The sequence below is a fragment of the Solea solea genome, chromosome 9 (genome assembly GCF_958295425.1).
Source record: "Solea solea chromosome 9, fSolSol10.1, whole genome shotgun sequence".
Classification (NCBI taxonomy): domain Eukaryota; kingdom Metazoa; phylum Chordata; class Actinopteri; order Pleuronectiformes; family Soleidae; genus Solea; species Solea solea.
In genome coordinates, this window is record NC_081142.1 from 24,829,474 (window position 1) to 24,846,348 (window position 16,875).

The 16,875-nt window shown below is 41.3% G+C and overlaps 1 protein-coding gene across 18 annotated transcripts in view; it reads right to left on the reverse strand.

Annotated features, from left to right (window-relative positions):
- mast2 (microtubule associated serine/threonine kinase 2) overlaps positions 1 to 16,875 on the reverse strand; it is a 135,982-nt gene that overhangs the window by 40,099 nt on the left and 79,008 nt on the right. For 3 of the 18 annotated variants that reach the window (XM_058637623.1, XM_058637618.1, XM_058637615.1), the window contains exon 1: positions 6,832 to 7,058. The exons of 11 other annotated variants lie outside the window; for them this stretch is intronic. In XM_058637623.1, coding sequence (XP_058493606.1) covers positions 6,832 to 6,905 — 74 coding nt within the window. In that variant the 5' untranslated portion in view covers positions 6,906 to 7,058. Of the gene's footprint in view, positions 1 to 6,831; positions 7,059 to 8,950; positions 9,152 to 12,227; positions 12,441 to 12,523; positions 12,976 to 16,875 lie in introns of those variants that run through there. 4 more of the 18 variants (XM_058637613.1, XM_058637612.1, XM_058637619.1 and 1 more) reach the window with 4 other exon arrangements.

Here is a 16,875-nt window from a genome sequence, read left to right on the forward strand (position 1 = left end):
AGACAGGAGGCAGAGAGGAGGAAACGACAGTGTCTTTCTTTAACTACCAGCTCTAACACATCTACAGGTCGAGTTCACAGGGTTGTTTCCTCTGAAGCTCAGACACTGGCCTGTCTGTAATTACAGGAGGCGAGGCAGGGAGGAAATTACAGATGTGAGGAAGGCTGTGATGAGGTGTCTCCTGCGACACAATGATGATACCTTTCTAAACTAACACATCTGCAGCGCTACAACACGCACACAACAAACTGGAGGAGTGTGATGTTAAAGTTAAAGAAGTTCCTCAGGGATTTACTCAGGGTCCTCAAACTAGGGATGGGCATGAGTATTTGATTATTCACTTAATAAAAAAATAACATTTACTCTGACTATTTCTTGTATAATAAAAACATGATTGCTTTTCTAAAAACATATCTTTCTACTCCAATGACAACCTAATGTGTGGGGCTTCTATTATTACATGGTGGCAGCAGCAAACATTTAATAGATGATGAAATTTTACGAGGTTTCTTGAATGCATCTTGAAGCTGCTCCTGTAAGTTTAACACGCTGTAGATCGTGCAGAAGTGATGACATTTACCAGGGTGTTTGAATGAATCTCTTTCACTGGCTCTCAATACAGACAACAAATAATGCAACACTAAATATTCATGAATTTTTCCTTCCTCAAACGTTCATCTAAACCTTCATTTATTGTGGGTGCAACGATCAATCAGTCCAGATCGCTGGTGAGTGTTATATTATTCAATGCCATTCCATAATGTAATTTACATGGTAAGGTTAAGAACTCACAATTATTATAAAGAGACCCAAAAGTTCACACAATCCACAACAGCAAAAATAACAAAAACTATATGAACTAAATAACTATTAAACTCCAAATCATGTCGACTTAAATCTCGACTTAGTTTATTCTGGGTTGCTGTGGTGATGCTGGAAGGAAGTTTCCAGCACAGCCTTTTCCACATCCTTACAATAACGTCCACACTGTGTGTCTGAGCTAAAAGAGCGAGAATTTCCTTGTTCATTCTAAAGTTCATTTACATGAGGAATCTTGTTGAGTTGTAAGACAGTAAGACAGTAAGTCTTAAGGTCTTTGCACACCGGACATGTTGAAGTTACATGGGACCAAAGTGCCGATAACTAAGATGCAAAATGATGCAATTACGATGCATCCTTCCATAAATGGTGGTCCGTCTGTGACCAGAGCAGGTTTTGCCATGTTTTTCTTCATGGGTGGCCCTAACACTCAAAGTCTATGTATTTTAATTAATAAATGTTAAAAAAAGGACACACAAACAAATGCATCCACACACACACAAGCTTCTGACAGGCTCTGGCAGTGCCAGCAGGTGTGTGTGCTGTGTTAATTGGCTCGTCACATATGCTGGCAGTAAGAATGGATCTGTCGTGCAGTGTTCCAGCCACCAGCGAGTGGAGCACAAGTCTTTGCCACAGTGCAACAACCAGTGTTACGTCTCTTTTCTAGGTTTGTTGTTACTGGAGCTAGTCTTCTACACTGTGTGTGTGTGTGTGTGTGCTGCTATTTCTGTCGATGTTTAACGTGATAATTCAGGTTGTAATTCACGGCTCCCTCCAAGGAAGCTCAGATTATAAATCCAAGTCTAACATATCGTAAGAATATCTTCACCACGGCATGTGTATGTGAGATGGTGGTGGTGGAAAATGAGGTGTCAGATGAAATTCAGGTAATGTCTAATTAGCATACTGGAAGAATAATTAGTGCATGTTAAGTGGATGTGGCATGCTGTGTGCTGGTATCTCCTGCCATCTGTTGTGATGTGGCACACACGCACGCACACACGCACCTGGATGAAGGACGAACTGCCATGCTAAAGGTTGTGCAGGGAATTTATTCATATGTGCACTTTGTGTGAACTCTGCAGGAACTGCAAACACATCTCATCTACACAAATGCTCAATGAAGAGCGGCACAGAATGGTAAAGAGTAAAAATCTGAAGGGAGACTAAGCATGAATAAGGTGTGCTTAACAGCCACTAACTCATCTAGAGTGTGTAGTAATAATAATCACAGCAGACAGAGCATGAAGAGATGCACTACAGTACATGATCTATCAAAAGTGTCCATCCCTTGGATGTGAAGCAGTAAATGTCAGCGTCATTCCAGTTATTCTGCACACACTGTTGACATTTCAACTTGACGTCGATTCAAATGGCAGAGCCTAACATTCCTCTGGGATGCAGGAGTGTGACTCAGATCTGCTCAGTACATTTGACATCTAGATTCAATGCTTTATTTTGTAATGCAGGTGCATTATAAAACTGCAGAGCATCTGACTGTCGACAATACCTACATACACGTCTGTCCCTGCGCTCCAACTGCAGTGGTTTTTCTGTCACTGCAGATGTAATGTGTACTTTCTTCATTGTGCAAAGTAAGAAAATGATAGGGCGCTGGCATGGAAGTCAAGGAGGTAGCAGCTTATCCAGCTCCTGTTTTAGTCAGATATCAGGGGAAGTATGTCATATTCCTGCAAGAAACATTTCCAAAACGTTTCATAAGCCTTAAAATGAATCTTCTGAGAAAAAGTTACCAGACGTCTAGTCAGTGAAGCAAATCAAACGGATAAACAGGAAGCGCTAGGGAGTCAGTCACATGGAAGAAGAGAGCGCATGGAAAAGAACAAAAGCAGGGGACATAAATACCAGCATCCCCCCCCCCCCACTGAGACTAGACTGATGGTTGAGTTTACGCAGGTTCATTTGCAGCGACTGTCGCTCACTCTGTTGCTAATAAATGAAGCACAGCGGTCGCCTCATGAATATGGATTTACATTTAAGAAACCCACAGCGTCAAAGTGCACCTTGTCACATGTTGGTGTGTGTGTGTGTGTGTGTGTGTGTGTGTGTGTGTGTGTGTGTGTGTGTGTGTGCAGTAACAGGAGAGAGAAGCAGGAGACTGGCAGGGCGGTTGGTGACGTGAGGACAGAATTCAGAGAGTGAAGATAAAAAGAAAGCATCACGGTGGAGAGACAGGAAGTATGAAAACACCTCGAACATAAGAGAAACAATAACGTGTGTGTGTGTGTGTATGATGATGACTTTTTACACACATCTGTTGCACTTCAGTTTCACACTAAGACAAGTGCGGTTTTCTACTTTTTTCTCCCACAGGCAATGATTATCTGCTGGGAGACCTGTGTCCAGTGGGAGAAGGACTAACAACAGTGTATGTGTGTGTGTGTGTGTGTCTATGTGGCACCATATCACATATCGACAAACAGTCAAGTGGCACTTTCACCATCAGCCAGTTGCATGCATACTTATTCATCCCACTCAATTGTCATGGCTGCACTTTTTTCGATGACATGTCCAAACTAAATACTGTAGATTATATCCCTGCAATTACAAGCTCTATGTGAATTATCATGGTATGAAAATAAAGATAACACTTGTGAGATTCCACTGTAGATGCCACTGTGTCAGAGTAAACGCGGATGGAACACAGCATGAACCGAGGATTGTTTTCCTCGCCTCAAAAAATATTGCATTTTAAAGTAAATATCACCTTTAAAAATATGCAGTAGGAGCTTAAAAGCTCAAGGAAGTCACTTGACAACATGTGGACATAAGCTGTGCAATGGCTGATGCTGCTCAAGTGAAGCAGAGCAAAATTACAGAGGTTTTAGTAAAGAGATGCCTAGGCACAGTTTGGCACCAAATATGCCATTTGAGTTGTATGCTATACTATGCAACACAATAGCCATAAAGCATGCTGGGAGGTGTAGTTCTTCATGTGAAGTGGTTTTCTTCTTGCACCAAAAAAAGAAGTTAGGTACACCAGTGCAACCGATGCAAAAAGTTAGTGTGGAGCCCTGAGGTGTGTGAAAGTATATCGGGTTCTTCAGTCACACTTAGTGTGTGTGTGTGTGTGTGTGTGTGTGTGTGTCAAACAGTGAGGTATCGCATGAATAAACATCAGAAACCCCGGTAACATGAAAGAACAGGCAGCTACAGTATATGTTTGCACATGTTAGCGGTTTACTTGCCTTTGAACACCGACGTGTGCGACTGCACATAACCTAAGAACATAAGAACGCAATAACTTTGCTACTGTAAATCTCATAAGAAGCCGAGAGATAAACAACTGTCTGTGTAGAGACAGCAGGTGAGTGGATGATAAGATCTACAGCTAAGCTCATTTCCCACTGTCCACTCAATAACTTTGCTCTGTTGGTTCAAACCTCCACAGGAAATTAGCAGAGTGTGTGTGTGTGTGTGTGTGTGTGTGTCCTCTAGCTTGAGTGAACACCCTTCATTGAAAACATATTTTGAGGAAAACACTGTGCAACCTTTTCTGTAAATTAAATCCATATTTTCTAAAAACAGGCAACTGGATATTGAATGTGAATACTCGTCTTAGTGACGCAACATCATGGAGCGCCAGGTGAGGCAGTGTCTCTCCTTACTAACAGATGTTTTATTTAAAGTTTCTTAGAACCGATCATTAATTATTTAACTTATTCATTCATGTTGGTCCTCTGCTCGCCCAGGAACCTGTGTAAAGTGTACACTCTTTTTTATTATGACACTGCAGTACTGGTGTTCTGCTTACTTCCAGTACTTAAGTGGATTCATGTACAGATGCTGTCAATGTTGGGCTGGGTTTCGGATCTGGATTGGTTTGATTCTTTGTCTTTAACCTTTAAAATGACTGAGCACCAAGTATTTGCTCATTTGAGATCGAGTATGAGTTTGAAAAAAAGTGTAGTCTCCTCCCATTTTCAAGAGGCGTGACCAATGGACGTGGATGAAAATGCCCTCAGAACCCCTCAGACCAGTCTTGTACACAGATCGATGGAAAACAAGTCAACAAACGTGCTTGTTGTAGTTTTCTAGGAGAAGCTCCGCGAAGCAAGTCACTCAAAAGGGAAGCAACTAGTGGAAGCATACTTGACCAATCAGACGACGACAGACAAGTATGGAATTAGATTTGTGTCTATACTTTCAAACAACCTTTTTAATAATATATAAAATATCGATTTAATCATTAGATATTGTATTTTATCGTTTGAAAATACACTTGTTCTTTGTGCCGTGGTTTTTGTTTGTGGGCGGGCCTTAGGAAGCTGCATGCTGATTGGCTACTGAGTTTTGGAAGTCGTCACAGGCTTGGAGTCGCTGTCCGTCTGTAACTCGTACCCCGTCGACATCCGACAAAATAATTGTAAGTATCTAATGTTTGTCAGATTATAAACATTAGGTATTTACAATTATTTGGGGGAAGAGTCGCAAAACAAAACATCAGGGAGAGCAAAGAACCCTCGTCACAAAAGTCCAATGACCTAAATGTGACCATTTCCTTCTTCAGTGCTAAGGTTATGATGCTATTCCAAACAGTCAGGTTAAAGCTGATGTATGCACACGGTTAACTGTGTTGTTATGGGAATGACTTCTTCAAGGTTTTACATTGCACTTTGTTTTTATGTATTTTTAAACTGTATTTAATGTCTATTTTGCAGTGTTTTGTTAAGGTTTTGGAGCATGAGTTAATTACATGTAGAATAAATCTGTTTAAATAGAAATCTTTTTCAATTTATTAGTGTATCAGTGTTTTTTCAACACCAATAACATGACATTTTTGCACCGTTACATCCCCAATATTCGTCACTGTGTTACTCTTTACTGCAGATACATTGATAAGTAGGTTCAGACAATCTTTCAACTGTTTAAAGGTAACCGACATGTTCAAATTGAACAGATATATAATGCAACTTAGGTGCAGGGAGAAAAAGGTAAACAAGCTTCACTGTCAATGTGAATGTGCTCCGGCCTCTTTGCTCCTTTACACGAGTAAAATGAATATCGGTTTTAATAAACACTGACTGCTTTCAAACAGACTCACACACCACACACAGAGGGACTGGAGACACAGTCAACTCTGCAGGGAGAGGCACGATGACCTTGTCTGTCACAGTACATTCAGTCTGGAACTCAGGATAGAACACACACACACACATGCCTGCACACGTTATGTCCAAAATCAAACATGGCAACCATTTTTTTGGCTGTGAAAAATAGGTTAAGTGAAGAAGTGGCAAGAATATGTCTGTGAAAAAAAGCGGACATATCAAGACAAACTGAATAAATGATTATGCCTTTTCATGTGAACGTAGAAAGCATCGCTGTTAAAGCCGAGGAAGAAACTCTTCAAATCAGCCTGATTATGTGCAGGAGATCAATCAGCTCCATGTCTCAATGACCACAGATTCTGTCCACACCGATCCAAAAACTGCCAGAGCCTGTTGCTATGCGGGAGTCCATCCTCTCCCATTCTATCACTGACAGTCACACACAACAGGGGGCAGAGGCAAAAAAGTGTGTGTGGCAGCAGTGACTGTTATTACAGGGAGGAGGAGGAGGAAGAAAATTGCTGCTTTAGAGTGATAAGTACAGCTCTGCCTGTGCCTCCCTTCACTGGCAGAGAGTGAGATGCCACCTCAGGCTTTCATGGGCAGAGAAGAGAGTGAGAGGAGAGGAGAGGAGAGGAGAGGAGAGGAGAGGAGAGGTTAACTTAGGGAATGACGGGAAAAGACGAGCAAATATGACGACAGACAAACGGTGGAGCGCACACAAACCAGCACCTGCATCTTAAAACACGGAAACAGTACACAGACGCAAGAGTGTAAGAGTGACCTCAAAACACAGACGTTAGTGGATGGCCTTCATGTTGGAAGACAGACAGTGAGGAAGGACGGAAAAGGAGGGATACGTGACACAGGGAAGGGAAGGAAATAAGGGACAAATAAGAAGGAAGCAGGCAGACACAGGTGAAGGATGCATGTATACCTCTTGGAGCGCCGCAGCATGCTTCTCTCGGGCAGCGAGAAATTGGAGAGCACCGTCCAGAAGGAGTCAGACATGCTAACGTTAACGCTCGACCATCGCTCTGACGCGGCAGATCTCTGAGGCAGAGGACGCGCTGAGGAAAGCAGCCGCAGGCTTTACACCTGTCAGCGACGGCAACGCAGGAGAGCGTGCGAGAGAGACACAGAGCTGCCGGTGCATCAACCCGCTCTCCCTCTCCTCTGATCCTCTCTCTGACTCTGCTCAGCAGTGCTCCCCTCCTCTCTCTCTCTCTCTCTCTCGCTCTGATGTTCTTTTCTTTCTCTCACTCCTCTGTTTTCAGAGTGGCGCTCTCACTGACAGTTTCCAGATGTTTTTCCCCAGATGTTTGACTCAAAGCTGATGGATTTTCTGACACGCTCTACAGCAGGCATACATCAGATTTTCTCCCCGTCATTACAGGAAACGACAAACACTTTTTTCAGAAATGAGGAACATTCAATTATAACACATTTAACTACAGAACAACAACATAACATTATATTGTGAAAGTTCGTTATGATTTTTTAGACATCAGCTGATGTTACGGACGCGTGATCTTCCTGTCAGATTTGACGCAAACCATCGCCATGAAAAAACACTCCAGTCAGACCATATAAAAAACTCTGACAGATACAGTATTAACACAAGTGCTGTCAAGTGATTAAAAAAATTGAGCGATTAATTAATTATGATCTATAATTAATGAATCTAATTAATCTCTTTTTTTATCTCACCTAAAAATTGCTGAGAAAAGCGCTGAACTTGAGGTAGGCATTTAAATTCATTATTACGGCAGATCAAAAGATTCATATATATCAGAAAAAGTGGCTTTATTGTTTGAACAGACTTGAACAGATGCAGCCATTTACGTTCCACTGTGTTCTTTTGTCAAACTCCAAATAATTAGAAAATGCAAATAAAATAAAACATCAGCTCCATATAAAGTAGCCTGTGTGTGGCAGCTCATACGCGGGGTGTTAGCTTTGCTATGGCTCGACAGAAACAGTTAAGTCAGAGATTAAAAATTAGATTAATTAAATTGACACCCCTAATTAATACATCTCAAGGACAAAATGCAACCAGACAATAAATGCGATATCATCTACGAAATCCCTTGCAGGTCATGCAACAATGTTTCTATCGGGGAAACAGGCCGATGATTAGATACACGAAAAAAAGAATGCGAAAAAGAAACGGAGGAAAGACGCACAAGATCCGACAAAGAGATAGCATACCAGGAAAACCTCAAATCAGCCATTTCAGATCACTGCAAACCGATACCAACAGTGGATCACGGAGGCAGCGCGGATAAGAAAACGTGCGCACAGAACGACGGACCGGGGCTGAGGGAGCGTATATGCGTATATATGTGAGACTTGTTAACAAGGTTAAGGAAAACAAACCAAAAAACTAAACATGACATCAACTGCTACAAAGCATCAGGTGATCAGTGGATCTGCTGCTGTTCTATTTATGTCTTGTATGACACGACATTTCATAAATACATACTGGAAAAGGTCCAGCAGTGAGATAAAGCTGCAAATATCTCCTTTAAACGTAATTTTCACTCAGATTAAAGCCGTTTTAGATCTAAATCCAAATGTAAATGATATTTAAATGTTGTATTTTTGTGCATTTAGATAATAATTAACTAAACTACATTACATTATTTCACCTGCTATGTTTCCTGTTTGATTTATGTTGCCTACCAGAATAACGATATTTCTGCTCGTCTCCAGTTTTACGAATCATTGCAGTTTTGTGTTTGCTAATATTTCATATTGAGGAGAGATTCCACTCATTCGCCTGTGAGAGGTTTTCTGAATCTCTCCTGCACAATGTTGTTGTTTCATGTAAAGTTTATACAATTCATTCTATTCAGTTTGGAGCTGCTCCTGGTGAAGTGGTCTGACCAAAACAACTCTCCAAGGATAGTGGTTAAGTAAGGAAGGAAGGAAAGAAGGAAGAAAGAAGGAAGGAAAGGAGGAACCAATGTAGGTAGATTGATAGAGAAGTATAAAACCAAACAGAGTTTCTCCTAAGTGGCGGGTGTGACACACACACACACAGCAAGTCTTACCTCCAGAGGAAGGGGTTTCCTCGCTGGTGAACGGGGGCTGACAGAGGCCCGTCAGAGGAACAGAGGGAGGGAGAGGAGGAGGAGGGCAAGAGGGTGATGACAGGAGCCTGAGTGGCAGAGGGGTGAAAGGAAGTGGGGGACAGCAGGTGCTGGAAGAGGCTGCTGTTGCCATGGCAACGCAGCTGAGCCGGCGACCAGATTCTGCCAACAGAGGGAGGAAGAAAGGATGGAGAGGGAGAAAAAAAGGGGATGAGGATAGAGAGTGGGATATGTGATGAAGACTGCTCAACCGGACCGGACTCAAACACTGTGTGTGTGTGTGTGTGTGTGTGTGTGTGAGTGTGTTAGAGAGAGTGAGTGAGTTATTGTATAGGTATCTTTGTGAAGAGCAAAAAAACTTACAGTGCATACCTAAGGATGTGCGGACATTTTAGCTGGTCCTCACATTCTGACACACCTAAAAATGGCTTTGCCAGGGTTAAGACCTGGTTTTAGGGTTAGGATTATGTTTAGGTTAGGGTTACGCACTAAGTTTTGACGGTTAAGGTTAGGGTAAGGGGCTAGGGAATGCATTATGTCACTAGGAATGCTATACAAACATGGTTAACTTTTCCCTGCTGAGCCTTAAGTTGGGCATAAATAATACAACAATGATTTTGGGCCTTCAGATGAACGACATTACATACTGTAGTCATTTTTATTCAGTATATTTAGTCATTTGAGCAGATTAAGTTAGTTAGCTATTAGTAAAATACTTGTATGTTTTTGGAAACAAAGGCTTTTCTGGGTCCAGCTTTTAAAATGTGATTTGTTTTTAATCTGATGTGACACTAAAGTCCCTTTTATACTAGCGCGGATTCAGTTACACTGAAAACAACTGCTTTACAAGTCACTAGACACTAGTTAGTGGTTGTCGCGTGTAAAACGAAGTCACAGCAGGTTCAAGCAGCCGTTGAGGAGGTACTATAGTAATGGAAGACCAACAGAACCGTGTAGAGGCGAGCTGAGTTCACTACATGCCATTCATGCAGTGGAAATACGGCACCTTGGAACAGAACCTCCACAGATGGTGTGCGGCCTATGAGCAGCCATAGTAATGTGCACTAATATACTTCAAACTGCTCGGGTACAGGGAAGTTAGTGTGGATAAAGAGGAAGTCACACAAATAACATCTGTCCATGCATCCAGTGGTGACACGGGAACAGACAAGTGAACCACATATTGCAACCTCTAGTTTACACTTTGGAGTTTTTGAGTTCACAACTCACAGGTAATGAGGTAAATTAACAGTAACACAGTTGATGTGTTCACTTCAGACATATCGCCTATTTTTGACGCATGTGGTTCCCATCAAAATAAGACAAAGTGATCTGTTGATAATGATATGGTCATTCTACCAGCATGACAACATAAAACTGACACCTCTCTCTGTAGTTTAGTGTCTGGGCTGAATCGCAATGCATGCGGTGTTCACTTAGCAGCTAGCTAACGCTAACTAGCTGGCTATCATAACTATATACCACAATACTTTTCCGACTTTTACTTTCAGTGCTTGAGTAGTAAATTTTAAAATGGCGCTTAAACTTCAACTTCTACTGAAGTCACTTTTTTGTAGTGAGTACTTGAGTGAGTGAGTCTTGGTCACTAGTACTTTACACATCTGTGGACAGTACTGAGCATGTTCAAATGTGTCCTTGTGATCTGAGCTCACTTATCCACACACACACACACACACACACACATGAAAGTCATGCCTGTTTGCAAGAAAAATGGTTTTGACAAGTCTGACTATGGATTTGTATGTGTATCAGCACAAGAGACAAGTAGACAAGGCCAGTTTGCTCAGTGAGGCCAATCAGGAGTAAGAATATATTGAATAGCCACTAGGGGGAGACTCTGCTGCTTGAATAGAAGTCTATGGGATCTAATGTGCACTTGATTTATAATGTCAATCAAATTGGATTTGCATATTATTATCTCCTGGCACTTCAAAAAGGATTCCATGTCAAGACCAGCAATTATCAGAACAGGGGTTTTAAGGTGGATCTGCTCCTGACAGTCTGACAGCGACTCCCAACAGCTGAAACTAAACGCCCCAGTCCCAGCAGAGCACTGTGAGCTCACCCTTTTAGCTGCAACATGGATTTACATACCTTGAAAAAAGGCCACTTGACAAAAAGGTTCCACTAATACAATCTATGGCAGCTTTACCTCACTCCCCATCACTATTTTCAGAAGTTCACATTCACACAAACCAAATTGTATATGCTCTGTGCTACAGTGTTGAGTTGACAGTTGGCACAGAGCTGCAGGGTCCATGTGTCCCCTCCCTCGGGTTAAGACCACCTGCTGGGAGGAGCAAGGCCATGCATATTTAGCATGTGAAGTGTTTCCAGGGCATGCACCACAAACGGCCATCTGTGGCCTCAGTGTGTGCTTGCCCAACACAAATGAATGCATAATTGAATAAATAATACATTCACAGGCACCGATGAGGACCACAAATGTTTTTGAAGCAGATATGATCCGAGAGATGGAATCACGTCTAGGATTAATTAGCTAGTGTGATGGTAAACAACTTTAGAGAGAGAGTGGAGCAAGTGACACTCACGTGACCTCAGTCTGTATGAGCTGCATTATAAATGATGAGTTTATGACTCAAAACACTTTGTTTGTCCCCCTCTGTTTTCTTTCTGTTCCAAACATACAAAAGTACATCAGAAGCATCAAAACAACAATAGATGCAATAAATGCAATGAGTTTCAGAGAGACTGACCCAGGTCAACTATCTCTACTCTCTGCAGCTCTAACTACAGACCTGAGCCAGGTTCTGGTTAGAGATGAGTCAGGTTGTGGTTAGCCAAGCTTAGCACACAGAATAAATCAGTTATCATTGAGAAAATCTAAATCAACGCTCAAGGACCACAGAAGAGAAATACTGGGCTGGAAATAAACTAATGTTTGACAACACCTCGTTCAAAAAACCTGTTTTCTAAAATACATATGACCGTTTGTGCAACATTAGTTGATGTTGATATTTAAATGTTTCACTTACAACAGCAGGTGGCAGCAACAGCCCACTATTCTGCATCTAAAGGGCAATGCTGCACATTTTGGAGGTAATCCAGTTAGTTTGAAACAGAATCAAACTGTAGCTACAGATGAAATAGAAGATATAAGAGGTGAAGGAGGGAGAAACTGTTTATCTTGATATACTGTAAATCTGATTTAAATCTCCATGCACACACACACACACACACACAAACAGTGTCTTACTGGAGGCGGAGGTGTGAGGCTCCAGCTCTCTCCTTCCTTCTCTTCATGGTGTGTCCTGGGACAAAAGGCTCAGCTGTAATCTTTAATAATCCACCGGATTGCATTGACTCATCTGTCCGTCAAACACACACTGACCACTGTAGCTCTTCAGGACCAAAGGACCAGAACAACAGTTAGACCCTCCATGAGTCAAAGCACTGACAACACTTTTATATATACATACATAAAGAATTGACCACAGTCAAGTGTGTGTGTGTGTGTGTGTGTGTGTGTGTGTGTGTGAGGTCAACACCTACTCCTATCTCCACACGGCAACACACTCAGTTATGTGAGCTATTTGGGGGGTAGAGTGTTCCTTCAGGAGCGAGCACAGACTTGCTGAGTCACAAACTAACAGTCTGCCTCAACACACACACACACACACAGACTGTAGATACACAACCCACACACAGCAACTCTGTCTGGGTTTCCTCTTTCTCATTATGTCTCCAAAAACCTTCCTCCTGCATGAAAAAAAAAGTTCCATTAAAGTGGAAAATGGTCCTTGAAGTTAAGACGAGCAGCAGCCTCAGCTCCTGCTGCTGCCATGCACCCATCAACCCGAACACAGAGGCTCATAGGGACACTCCCGCCTTCCTGTGCCCAGCGGCAGAGTGCCCTCCCTGGGTAAACGCTGCCCAGTTAATCCCCCTGAGTTCCAGGAAAACTCTGAGTATCCCTGCTGCCAGCTATGGTCACACTGTCCACGCTCAGACAAGAGAATGCACACACTGGATCCTCCACAAACAGGGGAGGGAGAGAGGAGAGGAAAAGGGAGGGAGGCTAAAGAAAGAAGGGAACGCCTGAGATAATCTTTTTACCATTTCATACACACAACACGTCTTTTCATTTTGTCACTGTCTCAACAAAGTTGAAATTGAGTTGTTAAGTCCTGACACTTCTCACGGAGGGTCGTGTATCAAAGTTGGTACTTTTAATAGTCCCAACTGAATCTAATGTGAACTCTGAGTGAACTGCTCCACCTCTAATCTGTGAGCGAGAGCACAGAGTCCCAGAGTCGGTTTTTCTATCACGTGTATAAAATAACATGACATAACTACACAACTATTTCTGATTATCATTTTAAACCAACTCTTGGCTTACAAATAATATCTGGATCTCTAATATTGGAATATAGACTAAACATAGTCTAAACATAGTCTATATGCGATATATGTGGATTTTAAGTGTGTTTCTCTGGACTCATGAAAGGTTTGAGAGTGACAATACGATGTAAATAAACTGTATATATAATAAAATATAATCCACTGTTTATGATCTGTATTACATGATCTTAAAATGCACTTTTATTTCTTTGTCTTGTGTCTGTTAGAAACTACAAAATTAACTTTAAACATGGTCAAATTCTACTATAACACAAATAATTAGGCTTAAATTTAAAGAGGTGTTATTAAGTGACTTTTTAAAAAATATATCATTTTGTTTATTCCCATGTATAATTTTTGAATCAATATGTATATATAATATTAAATGTATAATTGGTGAAGGAAAATGACAGAATATCCATATATTGCCATGTCCTACTACCAAACATTGATGTGTTTAAATGAACAGAATATGAGATTCTATCCAAACATTTTCATACCATAAAAAAAGAAGTTTGGTTGTGACTTGACATTTTACACACACGTTTAATTGTTTTACACATTAAATATTGTCTGTACTTTGAGCACATTGCTTATGGAGTATATTCTAATGACATGACAAATGATTTGTAATATCACGCCTCCAGTTAACGACTCATACTCTTGAGATGGAGCAGGAAACTTGAGACCTTTCTGAAGCCCTCAAACTAAAAATACATGCGACAAACTCCCAACAATCACTCCTCGTCTGAGCATTGATCAAACATGGAAACCTCTCTCTCTGCCTCTCTGCGACACACACTGACATGGGGAACATTGTCCTCATATTACCACACCACGTACACTGTAGGAAGTGCAGCTGTCCTCTCTCTGGTTTTCCCAGAAACCCACGGGGACGACACACACTCACTGATGAGCTAAATTCAGATCAGATGCTGGATTGCTAATTCGTAACCAATGTACTGGGTCACACACACACACACAGTCACAGACAAACACACACGCACAGTTAACGTGGAGTGATAATAGGACTGACGCAGAAGCAGCCACAGGACACAAGATTTCATTAGGCACAAAACTGGACCTCTGTGTGTGTGTGTCTGTGTGACCCAATGACCCCTCTCATAAAAGAAACTACTAATAGTTCAAGGTTGAATGACAAGTTTGACAAGTTCTGGAGCTCTGAGAACTCACGTCACGCTGAGACTTAAAGGGGTAGTTCCTTTCTTTTTTAAGGTGTATGAAATACAAACACATGGTTGACGCTGTGTGCAGCCCCTGTGTCTAAAGAAGCTTGAGACATGGACACAAGTGAAGAACAGACACAGGGCTCCCCTAATAAAATCTACACTTGCTACGTAGTCTACGTACTGTATGATGTCTTAAGAACGTGTTTGCTGCGTTATCTTGATGATGGACTGACAGACATTTCGTTTGTTGATCCACTGCTGACTCCATCAGTATGTTTAAATGGGATTTTGTGTTTCGATTTGATTCAATTCTAAATCTATGTATGTAGGTATTATTTCAAATTCCATACCAATTTTTTCTAGATTTTCACAGACTGAATGCAGCAAATTGTACAATATTTAGATCTCTCTGACCTGGTGCATCATCAAATAAATAAAATAAGTAAATAAATGTCTGTGACATAATGCAGTTTTTATTTAACATGGCTACACAGTGCAACACAACAGTGCAGTTGCAGGTGATAATTCAAATGTTGCTGTAACTCATTCACTTCAAAATAAAGCCTAGAAGCACAACAGACAATTTGAAGTAATTATCAAATTGTCCAGCAGGTGGTGCTGTGAGCACCTGCATCCCTGCCATCTTTGCTCATCAGCAGAAGACAACAGTGACGTGACATTGTTTTGTGGCGATAATAGAGGACGAGGAAACCGTGAGTATCCTGATTTGTTCAGAGCACGTGTGAAAGTGTGACGACTTCCTGTTAGCACTCGTGTATTAGGTACATGGTGCAAATCTGGATGATATTTCATAAGAATAACAAATTATTGCCAAGCTGTTCACAGAAACTTAAATAAAACATGTATTGTATTTCCTATTAATAACTTAAATCAAAAAGTGCATTTTTTATAAAAAAATAACTATTAAGAGTGCAATACATTTTTTCAACAGGAAATAATCATGCTTACATACATACATACAACAAATCATACAAATAAGAAATAAGATATTGTTACTGCTGTGATTATTTCCATGTCTGATGAGTTAATAAATATCAAATTGCATGTTTGTTCGGAGTCTTGTTCATGATTTGAATTCAATTTGCTGCATTTGATGCCCACAAAGATTACAGGAGGAGACAGTGAATGTCTCTGCAGTGAGCAGTGACAGGGTAAAAAGAAGAGGACTTCCTGTCTTGGACTCAACAATCAGAGACATAAGACGGTGTCATTATCAGGGCCATCAGCTCCTGAGCTGTGTCCAAAGAACCACAGGACACTGCTGCTGCTGCTGCCACTTCAGCCAACTCACACCATCAACCCCCTGTGGCTCAGAGCGGATATCAAAAATCTGATGATGATGATGCAGTCCTGCATCTTCAAAGAGTAGTGAGTTGATATGGGAGAGATAAAAGGTGGCTGTTTCATTGGGGCTTTGGCCAGCAGCTACACAGCCACTAATTCATACTTTTATTGGTGTTTGTTTTTATTATTATGTCTTAGGTTCTCAAGTGACTGGACAATGGAGGAGTTCAGAGATTTGGAACCATGCGTCAAATCCATCTTCTCGTTTCGCTTTATCCTCCACATGAGGGCTGTGAGGGGCGCTGGTGCCAATCCCAGCTGAGCAAAAGGCGGGGTCACACCCTGGACATGTGACAATTCTGAATCGTTTCAGCTTTTTAGTGAAGGAAACGTCCTTTAATGTGTGTTGGGTTTTGTGAAGTTGATACCATTGTTGTAAACCTGACACTATCAAAGAAAATCTGCAGTTTTTGTCTGACATTTGTTTTGTTTCAACTGTAATGAAGCAGAGTGGATCTACAGAGATCACCGTCCCATATATACCCATCATGCTTTGCAATCTGTTCCAACTCTTGGCTCTAGTGAAGTTGTCTCATGACAATGTGAACAGTTAACGTATTTGAAATGGAGCATGCTGCTGCACAAGATCACAAGATGCTTTTTGTGTGTTAGGGTTAAATGTGTAGCTACTTAAGACACTGAAAAACCTTGTAATTTATCCACTAATCTGAGAGGAATCGTGAGTCAAGCTGCAACCACAGATTAAAAACAGCTGACGTCAACAAGTGGACTGTAGGAGATTTACTACTTTACACTAATGTGAAGTCCACTGGTTAAAACAGAAGACTCTGACCTGTGGTGCTGAGGTTCTTCCTCAGAACAAAATTAGTAGCATCATCATCATCGCCAAGTATCGATATCAATAAGCAGTACCGAGTATCAATATCAATAAAACACGATAAACAATTAATTAATTATGGGTTTGACCTATGTCAGCTAATGCAAAGG